At 43.2% G+C, this 14,704-nt stretch overlaps 1 protein-coding gene across 7 annotated transcripts in view; it reads right to left on the bottom strand.

Annotated features, from left to right (window-relative positions):
* Positions 1-14,704, bottom strand: part of ralgds.S (ral guanine nucleotide dissociation stimulator S homeolog) — an 81,170-nt gene that overhangs the window by 5,765 nt on the left and 60,701 nt on the right. For 4 of the 7 annotated variants that reach the window (XM_018232627.2, XM_041574826.1, XM_018232624.2 and 1 more), the window contains exons 2-14: positions 5,764-5,940; positions 4,467-4,660; positions 4,308-4,382; positions 3,717-3,910; positions 3,085-3,206; positions 2,783-2,998; positions 2,599-2,702; positions 2,348-2,432; positions 1,112-1,189; positions 902-988; positions 763-795; positions 534-655; positions 125-220 (exon numbers count right to left, since the gene is read on the bottom strand). In XM_018232627.2, coding sequence (XP_018088116.1) covers positions 125-220; positions 534-655; positions 763-795; positions 902-988; positions 1,112-1,189; positions 2,348-2,432; positions 2,599-2,702; positions 2,783-2,998; positions 3,085-3,206; positions 3,717-3,910; positions 4,308-4,382; positions 4,467-4,660; positions 5,764-5,940 — 1,583 coding nt within the window. The remainder of the gene's footprint in view (positions 1-124; positions 221-533; positions 656-762; positions 796-901; positions 989-1,111; positions 1,190-2,347; positions 2,433-2,598; positions 2,703-2,782; positions 2,999-3,084; positions 3,207-3,716; positions 3,911-4,307; positions 4,383-4,466; positions 4,661-5,763; positions 5,941-14,704) is intronic. The other 3 variants (XM_041574827.1, XM_018232626.2, XM_018232628.2) reach the window with 1 other exon arrangement.

The following is a 14,704-nucleotide window of genomic DNA, read 5'->3' as shown; positions in this document are numbered from 1 at the left end:
ATCCATGGCAGCGAACAGCAGGTCACATGCTATTCATGACCATAAGTGTGCTTCTGGAGTTGAATCCAAATTGTTTCAGAACCAATCCAGAACCTGTCTGTAGCAGCAGTAGATAAGCACTTACTCGCTCCATCTCTTGATGATCCCTGTGTTTTTCTTGGCTTTCAGAGTGTTGCTGGCGGATTCGGAGAGGTGCTCAATCTCACAGGACAGGTTATAACTGAAACACAACAACAAATCTTCATTTACAGCCACACAATTATGTGCTAATGGGTGCAGAGATGCACAGCTATAATGGAAGCTGTAGAGCCATCTCCATCTTACTCTGCTATTTCTGCTGTCCCACCAAGCTAACTCACAACACTCAAGGTAGAGGGGGATTAATCAAACCCAGACGTTTTTGCATCACAGACAAATGTTTGGCATTATCCCTATAACACGCTCAATACCAACCAACAACTTATGTCATGTTACTGTCTGCAGGGAGTTGTAGTATTGCTGTATATAAGACTTGTGCAGGATTCCAAACTCACCTTTCTGCCTCAGTGAGCCTTTCCACGCTATGGAACCATTCCACAAAGGACTCATCGGGCAGGAAGCTATAGTTATTACAGGCTGACTGCAGCAACTTGATTTGGGCTATGACTTCAAATTCCTGCAACGGCAAAACAGTAAAGAGATGCTGCAGTCAGCTTTACTGATACTTAAAATGCATCGAGAGAACATCAGACATAAAGTTTGTAGATGGCCATTATGCCTCACCTTTCGTCGTTTCTCAAAGTTGATGAGCCCGCTCTGTAAGGGCAAAAACACAGGCGTATTAAACCAGCATGAAAAGGACAAATCCATTCTACTTCTTCTAAATGTTCGATAGCATAAAATATTATATATACACACACACCTCCAGATAGTCCTTCATTGCTGTGTCCAACATCACCAGGTCCGTCAGGAAAGTGCCCAAGTAGGGAATTGTGCCTTGCATCACACCCTGCAAATAGAAAACAAAAATATATCAGCAATACTCCTGACTGCCTGTAGGGGGCATACAAAGCACAAGACCTCTAATGTGGCTGTTCTCAACTCCCCCCCCCCCCCATTGCTCAGCACGTACCATTTCTCTTTGCTGCTGCTGCCTCTTCTGCGCCCTTTTGGGGTTAATATCCAGAGTTGCAAATTTGGACGTCCCCTCCTAAAGGCAGAAAATTGAACGCAAACATACAAATTTATTTAAACCCTTTTTTTGGCAGCACTGACTCATCATAACACAAAAGCATTGTTCTATGACATCAATGGAATTTGCTTCCAAATAAAAATATATAAATAAAACCAGTGGCCCCATCCGTTCCCGTTACAAATCTCTGTGCAATTCCAACTATTAGAAGCAATGGCTTTGTGGTTCCAGACAAATCCCATCCCTGGCACTGACATAAACATACAGGGCTGCTATTCATTAGTCTATGAGCAAGGAATTAAGCTAATGAACAGCAACACAGCGGGACACTGTGGCTCCCAGAAATCTAGTGAAACCCTCCGGCATTCATTGCAAATAAAATATTGTAAGACAATTAAGTTATAATAATAATATTGTCTATTTTAGCATTGGCTTATGACTCATTTAAAATGATATCATAGCTGCCTTTATACCCAGTACAAACAAGCCAATCAGATTGTATTCTTATGGTCCACTTACTGGTTTAGCCGAGTTGGATGCCATACTGATTCACTAAAGGTATATATAAATACCACTATACATCTCACTCACGTGTCTGTTTATGAACAACTTGGTTATAGACAAATGTTACTTTCCCTTGCAGTAAACCCCGATAAGGGGATCAAAACATGGAGTGGATTTGAAAGCGGATCAGGGGCCTATGCTCGTGCATGACAGCGGCTGGCAGGGGGAGATAAGGAGAAGGGAATCCCGTAAGTTTCTGAGATGTGCAATATGGGAAGGAATCCTTTGCCTGCTGACACACATTGCGTGCATCTGGCTGGGTGCGGCATTGCAGGGGTTCCCTATTCTTGATAAGGGCGATTACATAAGCAAGCATGGAAAGAGAAGGTTTATGAGCAGGGCCTGCATGACACTTACACTCACACCCATAACACGGCGTTGGTGGTTGAACTGGGTGCGGGTGGAAAGAAACTGGCTCCTATCAGATAGTCAGCCCTTTAACAATTGAGAACAACAAGTGGGTGTTCCTGCTTGAAGTGGAAATTATCTAAAAACAAGTTCTTACGTTGGGCTAATTTTTCCTTTGGAGTCAGGAGTGAAAAAGAGATACCTCTCCCCCCCCCATACACAAAGGGAGAGGGAATGGCTAGTTTGTAGTGGTTAAATCCTTACCTTAATCAACAGTTCACGGCTCAAAGAATGATTGTTCTCATCGGAAAAGATTTCAGAAAGTTCCGTGAATATTCTGTAACTCTCCCTGAAACAAAAAAAGAAGAAACCTGTTATCCTCAAACACAGCAGAATGTTCATCCTAATATTCTTTATTTTAAAGTCAAAACCTAACCCCACGCCCCAGTTTTACTGGCCGTAAACTTGGGCACATCAGTGAACGATACCCCTCTGTTTTTAATGTTCTTGCTCACCTGGACACTTCATCCCACGTCTTCTTAAGCCGGTGGATGGCGTTGCACTGCAGCGCAGACAAGATGGCCCGTAACGATGAGAAGTTCTTTAGGATGCGACACTCCTATTGGAACAGAATTCTAAGTCATAAAAAAATCAAAGCGGCCCATTGTTGAATTGTAAAGGAAATGCGGTTCTACATACCCTTGCCACCTCAATCCATCGCTCTATCACCTTGGCTCTCTGCTGAGGCTTCAGAGAACGGTCACAAAGGCATGCAGATATGACGCAGTTAGTGACACTGTTGAACTGGGAGACGGTGGCACGGATGGTTGGCGCCAGGTGTTCCTTGCCCTTCTTGTCCCTTTGAGACCAGATGCAACCCAAGCAATGATAAGGCACCACCTTCTTAAAAAGTTCCTATGTTGGAAAAGGGTAGGAACATGAGAAACCCTACAATAAGACAGATAGGAACCAAAATGTGAGGCCCAACGTGGAGAACTTACAGCGTCCATAACGGTAAACTGTTCAGCCACCATATCCTGACGGAAGGACAAGAAGTCGGGTTTCCCATCCAACAACAAAGGTTCTTCCACCAGGCGCAATGTGCAACTTGAGTGGTCCACAACTGAAAGACAGAACATGATGGATTCCTCGTGGATGAAGAGCAGTCAAGAAGAACTAGATTATACTCCTAGAGGGGTTAGCTATGGTGTACCATGACTTCTGAAGTGCCCATGTGTTCTTTGAAAGATACCTGTATCTCAGGTAATGATATCTAGGGGACCATGGCCTTCTTCTCTTTGGTTGATTTCATTTTCTTGTCTGACCAAAGTAAGATCAAATAGAAGACCCCAAATACCCTCAATATTTTGGTCAATATTACCAAATCCTCATTTTCAATTTATTTTAGGGTTTGAAATGGATTGTGGCATGTTGAATTAACATGAGATTGGTGAGGCCGGGCATACAAATTCCAACAGAAAGGGACTTGGATGTGATCGAAGACTGATGGCTCTGCAGACTACACTACCCTCACAACTCCAATAGTTGTGGCTTATAATATCTGCTTATTGGGCGATCAGTATAGTAGTACAGCTTTCTTGGGAACTTTAAAGCATTCTAAACTGAAACTCACCATCTGGCTCCAATGCGCTGATCTGCTGCCTCTTGAACTGGGTCAAGAGATTGCAAGCTCTTCTCTCCAAGTCTGACCCAGGGATATTGTGCCTAACGTATGTAATGAGCTGTTTCAAACTTGTGTAATCCGGGGCTTGCCGGAAGTCCTCAAAGTACTGATCCAGCCAGGCTCCCAGGATGGAGGAGATGGTGCTGCCAAAATGAAACAAAAAATTGAATTTTAGGGTCACACACAGCTTTGTGTTGGTGTCACTAGCAGGGGCATAATAAGAGAGATTTAATACCAGTTGGTTTCACCAAAGGTAAAGTTACTATTAATCTGACACGCACCAGACTGTGTAGAAACCATTTGTCAGTCTGAAGCTGGCAGGATGAGGGAGCCAGAGAAGATCAGGCCATAAGCCAAGCAGAGATAGGAGTGGCAGGGGCACTGTCTGGGGAGGGGCGACTACAGTAAAGAGACAGATGGCTGGGAAGTTAAAGGAAATTCAAAATGCAAGTTTGGGTGAAAGTTTTTATAATGGGTGGGTGCTGCCAAGTGTTTTGTATTGGACAGTGCAATTAAATACGTATCTGGTGGATCACTTACTTTTTCAGCTCGAGACGATCATCCACAGTGTTGTGAGAATGTTCCCCGTTTAGCTGTGGGTGCAGGTGCCCAAATCTGTTTGAAAAGGATATATCAGTTGGATGAAGCAGACGGAATCCCCTCAGGTTGGGTTCAGTGGTCCCAGTGGGAGTTACATACCTGTTCAGGAGAAGATCCAGCACTTGTTTAGTGGTGGCAAAGGCCCGGTAAGTGCAAAGGAATATGGTGACGTAGGTGGAGTCGTTGCCTTTGAAAGCAGAGACCAGATATTCCACCAGCTTATCCAGGGTCCCAGCCTTGATGGACCTCACCTTGCAGGTCTCGTACAAGCTCAAGCCTGAATCGTTCTCGACCTGGGGAAAAAGAAGAACAACAAAGGTCACATCTGGTTTTGCCTTGTTGGTGCTATCCAAAAGGCACCCAATGTCACCTACAACTCCCAGCATGCGAAGGCACAGCAAGTTTCTCTCCCAATACAGGAATGGTGCCATGTCAGTGCCCCTTCCCAGTTTATGCCCACTACAACGGGATTGCTGTATCCCTATGGTGTGACCTCTAATTCAGAGAATTAGTAGAGGGGCAAGTGTTTTGCACTATGCTGGGTGCTTCAGTTCACATAGCTAAGGTGGAGCAAGTGCATTGCATTATCAGGGCACTGCAGTACACCATAGAAAAAGTGGAGCAAGTTCCTTGCACTATTGCTGGGCACTGCAGTACACCACAGCTAAAGTAGAGCAAGTTCCTTGCACTATGCTATGCTCTTTAGTTCACAAATGATAAAGTTGAGCACATCTCTTTCCTTATGTTGAACATTTCAGTTCAGGATAGCTAAAGTGGAGCTAAACTTTCTTGCACTACACTGGGCAATTCTGCTCACAAAAGTAAAGTGGAGAAACCTTGCGTGTCCATGCCGGAGTGGCGGGAGTTTCTCTGCCTTAGTTTAGACTATTTTACAGGATACAAGAGCAGAGCCGAGCCTTCCTTCCTGATGTCACACTATAAGTAACACATAAGCTGCATTTGGGCCAAAGGTTGGCCGGCCTATTATTATACCTATTCTTCTCAGCTGGAAAGGAATTTATTGAATGTGTTCTCTTCCCTCTCAGTGAGGCTCTTAACGTAACATCTGCCCTTCCGTTTCTCAGTTCTATAAACTGTACCGGTTTCCCCCAGGGAAGGGCGCAAGGCACAGAGGGGAGGGGAATTTGAAACTCCCTGCATCCGGGAGAGGCTTTCAGTAATGCGCTACTGCCCTGCTCACCTACTTGCCCCTCCCACATCTGGACTCCCTTTTTTAAATCAATAAACCCCTTTGAGGCCAGACCAACTTTTCCACTGTGCACATGTATGGACCTGTATACATAGTGTTTACACTTAACTACTGTAAAATAAAGTGTGTTTGAAATATGTACCCCAAATTCCCTCCCAAGTACCCTGCTCTCCCTGCCTTCCTCACCGTGGTATCCCGGAGTCCAGCAAGCCCGCCGTCTGCACAGCCCATGGGAGATGGAACTCTGCTTACCCCCAGCCATCGCTGCCCCTTGTTGGCGGTGTGATGGAGCTGCACTTTGCGCAGGGAGATGCTGTAGATAACGCCGTCATCCACCTCTTCTCCAATCTCCTGCGTGGAGCTCTGGAAGAAAGGAACAGAAAGGGTTACTGGCAGGAACAGTGGGGCAGGTCACACTATAGGAACATCTATATGTCCATGTATATGGGGTTTGCTCACTCGGAGCACTGACCAATCATTCTGTACATATTAGTACCACAAATAAAATACTTAAATTTCAGCAGAAATACTGCACTGCAGTCCCAATTCTGTGCAGTATAATTCCCAGATGGCACCGTAACCTAATCCATATCGACTCCCCTGTGGGCATCCCTTGCATATGTATGTCACATGCCATGTGGCCCAGCGAAGGCACATTCATTAATAAACGAAATAAGATTACATTAGAAAACCCATTAAAGGATTAAAGAGCATTTGCTACAGCCATGATAACCAAAGCCACCTGCCTCGTGCTTCCAGTCTACCAATAGCCTTAACTGTAAGCTGCAGCTATATCCTCTATATCTGATCCCCCATTGGAAGCAGCAGTCCTGCCCTGCTTTATGGCAGCTGCGATTCTAGCTATCTGTATAACAGAGCATTCTGTCCCAGTGGCTGCACAGATCCTATCTGATCCCCATTGTAAGCAGCAGTCCTGTCCTGCTTTATGGCTGAGATTCTATCTATCTGTATAACAGAGCATTCTGTCTCAGGGGCTGCACAGATACTACCTGATCCCCACTGGAAGCAGCAGTCCTTTCCTGCTTTATGCCTTCTATCCTTAATTACACAGAAACACAAACTCTATTAGAGGTTTATTTATTTAAGTTGCCGGCCCTAAATTGGGGGAAATGTGATTCTTTTCTGTAAAATACACATCCCAAGGCATTCCACACTTTCTATGCAACCGCAGAGGCTGCCATATGAACTTTACCCCTTTTTTACTGTTCAGTGAGAGCAATTAGATAATCTGTTAAAGGGACAGTAACATATGGCACTGGGAAGCTCTGGAGACCAGGTTGAACCAGATCTCTGGCTGGGAGTTGTATTTCACTCGTATACAGCTGAACTGGCAGCTGCTTATCTTATATAAATGGTGTTCTTTCATACCCTACAGGTACTGTTGAAAGGGACAGCAAAGAGATTTCTGAACTACATATCCCAGCATCCACTGCCAGATACAGCTCTATAGCAGGGAGTCTGGGCAAAGCTGCATCTACACATGCACATGTCACCTACTGTGCACCTTCTATTTACTGACATTGTGTTCCTTTGCAACAGTTGCCAGTGAAAAGGCACAGAACAAACAGAAAGGGTTTCAGGGCAACAAGAGTAGCCTGCTCAGCTAGTTTCACTGTCCCTGCAGGAGAAGGCTTTAGGCATGCAATTCTAGCAGGAAAGGGGTTAAACCTTCCCTGTCCGAGACTTTCTGCACACTGAAGAAAAATCTGCAAAACTTCCCTTTTTATGCAACATTTTGGAATTAGCAAAGAAACATGGTAAAATTAATGATTCATTGGAAAGTCCACTAACACAACTAATCAGCTTTTAAGCCACCACTATAGGGTGTTGGAAGCTATAGTACAACTCTTTAGTGACAACCCAGACTTAGGGGAAAAAAAAAGTGTGAATATTAAGTGTTTTTTTATTGCTATCTACTGTTCTAAGGAGCCACAGAACAGGGGGCTGATGTTGTTTGCATTATAAGGTATAGTGTACACCCTACTGTAATTGATAAGGATATTAGGAGTCATTGAGGGGTTCTGTGACCATATAAAAGCAAAAGGCTGCAGCTGAGTTATACAGGGAACTCGGAGTATCACTCATGTATTATAAGGGATAATGTACCCCCTACTGTAAATGATAAGGATATTAGAAGTCACTGAGAAATTCTGTGACCATATAAAGGCACAAGGCTTCAAGCAGAGTTATATAGGGAACTCTGAGTATCACTCATGTATTATAAGGGATAATGTACCCCTACTGTAAATGATAAGGATATTAGAAGTCACTGAGGGGTTCTGTGACCATATAAAAGCACAAGGCTGCAGGCTGAGTTATACAGGGAACTCTGTGTATCACTTGTGTATTATAAGGGATAATGTACCCCCTACTGTAAATGATAAGGATATTAGAAGTCACTGAGGGGTTCTGTGACCATATAAAAGCACAAGGATGAAGGCTGAGTTATAGAGGGAACTCGGGAGTATCATTCGTGTATAGTCCCTGAGGGGTTCTGTGACCATATCACTCATGTATTATAGGGATAATTTACCCCTAGTGCAAATTATTAGGGTATTCCAAGTAACCAAGACTACAGGTTGAGTTAGAATACTCTTTCTGATTACATTTAGATCACCTATAAGAATTTTATTTTAGGAACAAACATTATTTGCCGCAGGGCAGTTTCTGCTTTTTTTTTTACAAGCTGACACTTCACTGTTGCAATGAAATTTCTATTGCTCTTAGCAGGTTTTATTGTCCTGTAATCATAAGACTCAGCGGAACGTGATTGGGGCAGAAGGGAAATCAGGGACAAACCACAAGCCTGGCTTGGCCATGATTGTTCAGGAAACAGGAAAGAAGTCACGGGAATAAAAGGCTGACAGCGCCAAACGCACAAAACCGATACAGGTATTTCTCTAATTCTCTATTTTTGTTTTACTTATATTTAATTCCACAGACAGGCCACTACAGATCAAGGTATGGCTTCTACTGCATTGTTTCAGGAGTCAGAACTGGCAGTGTAGCCAGGAACATAATTTAAATTAAATTGGGGTTTAGGTGACAGATGGGTAACAGGACAAGTAATCCCAGCAGGCAGTAGTGCAGCGACCGATTTCCCCATTCTTCATATCCGAAGGGTCACATGACTTCCCTGAATGTAGAAAAGGGAGATGGGCGGGTGGGGGAACCCAAAATACAAAAGCAGATGTCGGTGAGGTAGAGAGGGAAAAAAGAAAAGAAAAATAAATGAAAGGTTTCTGAGGAATTTCCTGTTTCGCAAACTAAACTGATGGTAATAAGAAAGGAAAAAAAGTACTTTTCCTTTCCAAGCTCACTGGAAGGTCAGTATTAGACCACTATCTATGTATGAATGGAGTGGTATCAAACAATCAGAGGTCAGCTTTAGACTGGCCAGAGCAGTTAGAATGTTAAAAGCTTATTCCCGATTGGTTGCTATTGTTTATTGCATCATCCCACTGGTGCACAATACAGGGAGATACCCTAGTGTTTCCTCTCATGAGATAACATCCCTTCGCTGCGCAGCAGCAGTTTAAGATCTCCTAGTCATTAGTGTTTATCTATAGAGGGACTTATTCCATGGAAGTGGATGATCTAGACGGAACACGTCCCCATGGGAGCCAATGTTCTGGTCACAAGAGCTAACAATTCAATTTAGTATCTAGTACATAAAGCAACAGCTACACATGCAGCAAGCATTTGCAATGGGCAGGCTGGGATAAAACACTAAGGATTTTTACATGCAAATAAGACAAAACACTTAGGGAGAGTGCTGGGATTTCCAAGTGGTAATGCTAATTAGCCTGGCCAGCAGTGCATGTAAATAAGAGAATTCTGCTGTAGTCATCTTGGGCTGTTGCTGACACTGCAAATAGCGTATAAAGCCAAGGGGGTTACCCAGAAGTCACTGCTCGCACATTCCTGTTTCAATAACTACATTCTCTTTGATCCAATGGGACAGGCAGATTTCCATTAAGGTCCCCATAGACGCAAAGATTTCTCTTGCCGAATGACCGATTTTAGCGAAGTCCGACCAATCCTTCGAAAATATCGCGTGGTTAGTGGGATTCGAACGATCGTACATCTTACAATTTTTCGCCCGACATCTGTCAGAAAATTGATCGGTCAGGTACAAAATCTTTATCGGTCCGAGATAATCGTGGTCTCATGATGATGATCGGATCTTTTAAAAATCTTTACATCTCTTGCCAGCTTTAAACAGACATGGTTCTATTAGTCTCCTCGACACCCGCACAGTTACAGGCCCTTCCGGTGACACCATGCAGCCTTAATATACACAGGAATTACAGCCCTGTGCCTTAATATACACACTCTCCAATAATTCTAGCCTCTTCTAAAATAGCTGGATGCCGCCGAACCTCTTCCAAAATGATTCCTTGACATATTCATGAAGCAGTCAGTGAGTGACAGCAACAAACATCAATGTGTGGTCTCCCAGGGTGGGCCAAACCAATAAAACATTTACAAACACATGGGTGTCAGGACATGCGTTCCATTTGTTTAAAAGGGCTTTAGCACGAAGAAGTAGAACATAACGTGTCAGGAAGGCAAGGTGGGTGCGGAGGTTCCACGAGTTACAATTAAATAAAAATCAAGTAGACTTTATACATTTGATGTGGAGTTGCACTACGGTGCAGAGGTTCTGGCAACAGGTCACTCAATCTATGGGCACAAAACTAGCCTTACCGCAGGTACTCAACCCTGCCACATGTCTGTTGGTACCCAGAGTTAAGCTGGCCATAGACGCAAAGATCGTACAAATTAACGTACGATCGGGCATTCCCATCTCCCGACCCTCCACTAACCATTCAGATCAAAGTCTTACCATTCCGATCTAATAAAGTAGTAAAAGAACAGATCAGCCAATGTTCTGCCCCTGACAGCAATCATACGATAGACAAAGCTGGTGACAGTCTCCCTCTGAAAATCATACGATCGGCAATACATGCAGAGATATTATCGGCAGGCGACAGAAATGTTCTAACCTGTCCGATTGACCAAACGACCGATCTCCGCCGGACAAAAAAATGTCAGGACCTCCACGCGGTCCGAAAATCGTACGAATCCACGATTCGTACGATCGGATCGTTGCGTCTATGGCCAGCCTAAGAACTAGACACTTAATGAAACTGCTTTTTTTCTACGGGAAAAAACTATAGCTCTCCACTGGATGGGACCATCGCCACCAACCTTGCGGAAATGGATTGCTCTTGTTAACTCTCAGTTGGAACTTTACAAACTTACTTATATGGCAAGAGGTTGTCCGGGAAAATTTGAAGACTAAAGGTGGCCATAGATGCAAAGATCCGCTCGTTTGGCGATGTTGCCAAACGAGCGTATCTTTCCCCGATATGCCATTAACAGGCATGGCTATGTCGGGGGTAATCTGATTGTTCGGCCGTATGGCCGAACGATCAGATTACGATGTGCCATGAGCTCCAGCGGGATCGGTCGGGTCAAAATCAAACCTGACCGATCGACCAAATGACCGATCTCCGCTGGACGAAAGATGTTGGCACACGCCACACACGATCCGAAAATCGTATGAATCCTCGTTTCGTATGATCGGATCTGTGTGTCTATGGCCACCTTTATGGTCTCCATGGACAGAATCACTCGCACCTTCGATATGATTGACCTTCCTACCTCCAGCCCCCTTTTTGCCGACTATTATTTCTTGTTTTTCTTCCTTTATACTTCTATAACCTTTTATTTTTTTTTGTTGAAAATCAAAAAAAGCATTCTTTAAAAAAAAAAAAAATCCAGTGACTCAGAATGAAATCCGCCCACCCGACACTGAAAGAGCTTTTGTGGTTACGCTGCCACGATTATTAGTCACTCACTATTATGACTCTTGTTTTATTATGTGTGTTAGGGACATCGTCCTCAGCTACAGGTTCTTGCAGTGGCATTCTGGGTAATACCCAGCATTCATTGTAATAATGAACATTATTTGGCAACTCTGAGCCACCCTAACAATATCTTACAGAACTTGGTGCCAGAATAAATATTTTTAGAGGTTATCTATTCTCCAGAGAGATGTTACTCCCTTGGTCTTGTGACAACACACAATAAAAAGCACAGGGAAAGACAGAGAAAGAATCCTTTTTGTATGCCACAAAGCTGGCTGGAAAAAAAGTCCCCAGCTTATATTACACTTAACCAGGATTGCCAGGTTGGTGGTTTTCCGGACAAATTGGGCTACTAATTTAAAGCCCGGGTGGGTTTTGAAAGTACAAATTAGCCAAGGTACAGATTTGGGGTAATTTTGGGCATTTTGTTGGTTTGTACTTTGGAAACTCAGCCAAAGTTTTTTTTGCCCTAATGTGCGAGCCTGCATCTCCCAATGCTTGTTGGGTAATGTTTAATGTAAGACTACAATATCCAGCATTCAATGGGACTAGAGATGCACCAAATTCATTATTGTGGATTCGGCCGAACCCCTAAATCCTTCGCGAAAGATCGAATACCGAATCAAATCCGAATTTGCATCAGATGGGTTCGGCCGGGCCAGAAGGATTTGGCCCAAATCCCAAACCGAATCCTGGATTCGGTGCATACCTAAATGGGACTGACTTGTGTAGAAGTTGGGAGGTACCAGATTTTGGGCTCTGCACCCCAGTGTCCCGTCTCACATTATCTGATTTTCCTAAATTTCAGACAATTTTGGGGCAAAAAATCTGCTGGCAACCAAAATGTCTAGAAGTTGACCTATTTTAGCAATATTTATTGAAATTGTATATGTATTAGGGCCTTATGGGACCCCTATACCTCCTGGGCCCTCCTCTGTAGTTATGCCCCTGGAGATGGGCGAATTTGTCCCATTTTGCTTCATGGCAAAATTTTGTGAAACAGCGAAAATTTGAAAATAGGCATATTTTAACATATATTCATTTATATTTTAGACTTTTTTTCACTGCATATGTGTTATTTTTGGGCTACTTTTGAAGTGCCTCTTGGCTGTTTTGGGCTGCTTTTGTAGCTGACTTTGGCTGGTTTTTGAAAATTAGACCTGGCGACCCTGCACTTAACCCTCATAGTGAATGACTGAACTGAATGGAAGGAATTAAAAAAAATATATATATATTTTTGTGCAAAAAGAAATGCGTAAAGGGGTCACATAGTGAAATTGTGCAGCTTATTCCATTCTCAGGAATAGAGAATTTCTGTCATATTTATCTCAATGCCACTAACAATAATAGATTAGGAACTATTTATTAACGTCCACCAAAGACCTTTGGAGTGGCCAATTTTCTTGATACAGGACACGCCACACCCATGAGCTGACAATCTCCTGCTATTTACGAGATAAAACAATACTAAACTCACGCCGAGCAGCAGCAAAATGTCTCCCGGCGGAGCGGCCTTCCCAGCAACCCATCCAACGTGTCAGAAACAACCATTATGCAAGATACACAGTGCTGCTATACAAAACAGACGGGAAGATCCAATCTATATTTCAGTCAGAAAGTGACAAGTCAGTCTGTCTCTCCCATGAAGCAGCAACAACCATTTTCATGGATGCCAGGGGAGTCTGTGATAACCATTTTGTGTGACATTTACATAGACTTAGCCCTGTCGCTAGGGCCTAGCTATTATTCTCTAGGGGAAACTGAGGAAACTGTTCTGTCTCAAACCATAAGAAGCATGTGGTAACCGTTTGGTATTACAGTGGTCTGGTTTTGAAACCTGAGGAAACCATTTTCACTGAAAGCAAGGGGGAGAAATCTTGTTTGTGGAAACAAGTTTGCTTGACTTGAGGAGAAGGAACCATTTTCACGGGCAGCAGGGAAGCCTGTGATAACCATTTTGTGTGACATTTACACAGACTTAAGTCCTTAACCAGGAAGCCCTGTCGCTAGGGCCTGGAAGGCCTAAATCTGGCGTTTTTTACCCTGCGAGTGAGGTGATTTTATTAGATAACAAAATGAGGGTGGCCATTTCTATATCTTGTGAGCACGTGTGTAAGAAAAGCAACACAGCATAGAAGCTTTGCTCAGCCTATTTTTTTCCCTTTGAAACAGGAACCTGCCAACCAAACCTGTTCCTTACAGATGGTTCCCAGCAGGAAAAAAAAGTCAAGAATATAATTTTCCGTGTTGCCATGTTTACTAATTGGCCAAACGCCTCTGTGACATCTCAATTTCAAACTCAGTGTAACAAGAAGATCTCAGAATAATCCATTTTTTTTTTTTGGATAAGAAGCCACCTGTGGGAACCAAGCAAAGGAGGTCTTCCTTGTACAAAATCTCCCTTATAAATGTAACTAAATTATACAGATTAATATAGAGACTATAACGCTCTGTACATAGAAGAAACTATAGTTGCAAACATCATGTCAGCCGGCAGCAGGCGCACAGTTAAAGTGACCCAGTAAGGAGATGAAGTGAATATAATGCAGGGTAGTAGCCTGTGATAAAAGCTCTTTATTGCATGGTTCAGCAGCCTGTGACTGATTATACCAGCAACAATGGATATCTGGCTGAATTCCCTCTTTGGAGACTTTCCCTCCCACTGGTACAGATTTCCTGTCCTGAGCAATCAAGAAAGTGACATGTCACAGAGAAGGTTTCTTTTGTGGCTGGCAGGCCAAATTTTTGCTCTTTGAAGAAGACGCTACAATTTATTTATTATTAGCTGCTACAGAAGAGCCGAATGCAGGATTTTTCAGGCATTGCTGTAAATTAAGGTCACAAGAAGAGAGCAATGATATTCAACTGACAAAGGAATGGGGTATCACAGACATACACGTCACAACTCCCTCCATAGTTTTATTGATTTTCCCTTGCACAGGGTTAGGGGAAAATTTGCAGCATTTTTTTTGTACACAAAACAAAGTTTTAAGTAGAGGAAAATAGGAAGACAAAAGATGTTGATAGTATGGTACAGATCTATTTTTCTCTATACATGAACCATTGCAAAAAATGTATGCCATGAAAGAAGTGTTCCATTTTAGATTCATTTAAAAGAAAAGTTCTCCTTTCTTTACAAGCCACCTGGGTTGGTCAGGTTACAGCGAGGCAATACACAGGACACAATGTGCTATACATCTGAAAACCATAGGCTGGATTTAGACAGATTT

Source organism: Xenopus laevis, chromosome 8S (assembly GCF_017654675.1).
Source record: "Xenopus laevis strain J_2021 chromosome 8S, Xenopus_laevis_v10.1, whole genome shotgun sequence".
NCBI lineage: Eukaryota > Metazoa > Chordata > Amphibia > Anura > Pipidae > Xenopus > Xenopus laevis.
Note: the sequence above shows the minus strand (reverse complement) of the source record. Positions and strands in the feature narration are given on the sequence as shown.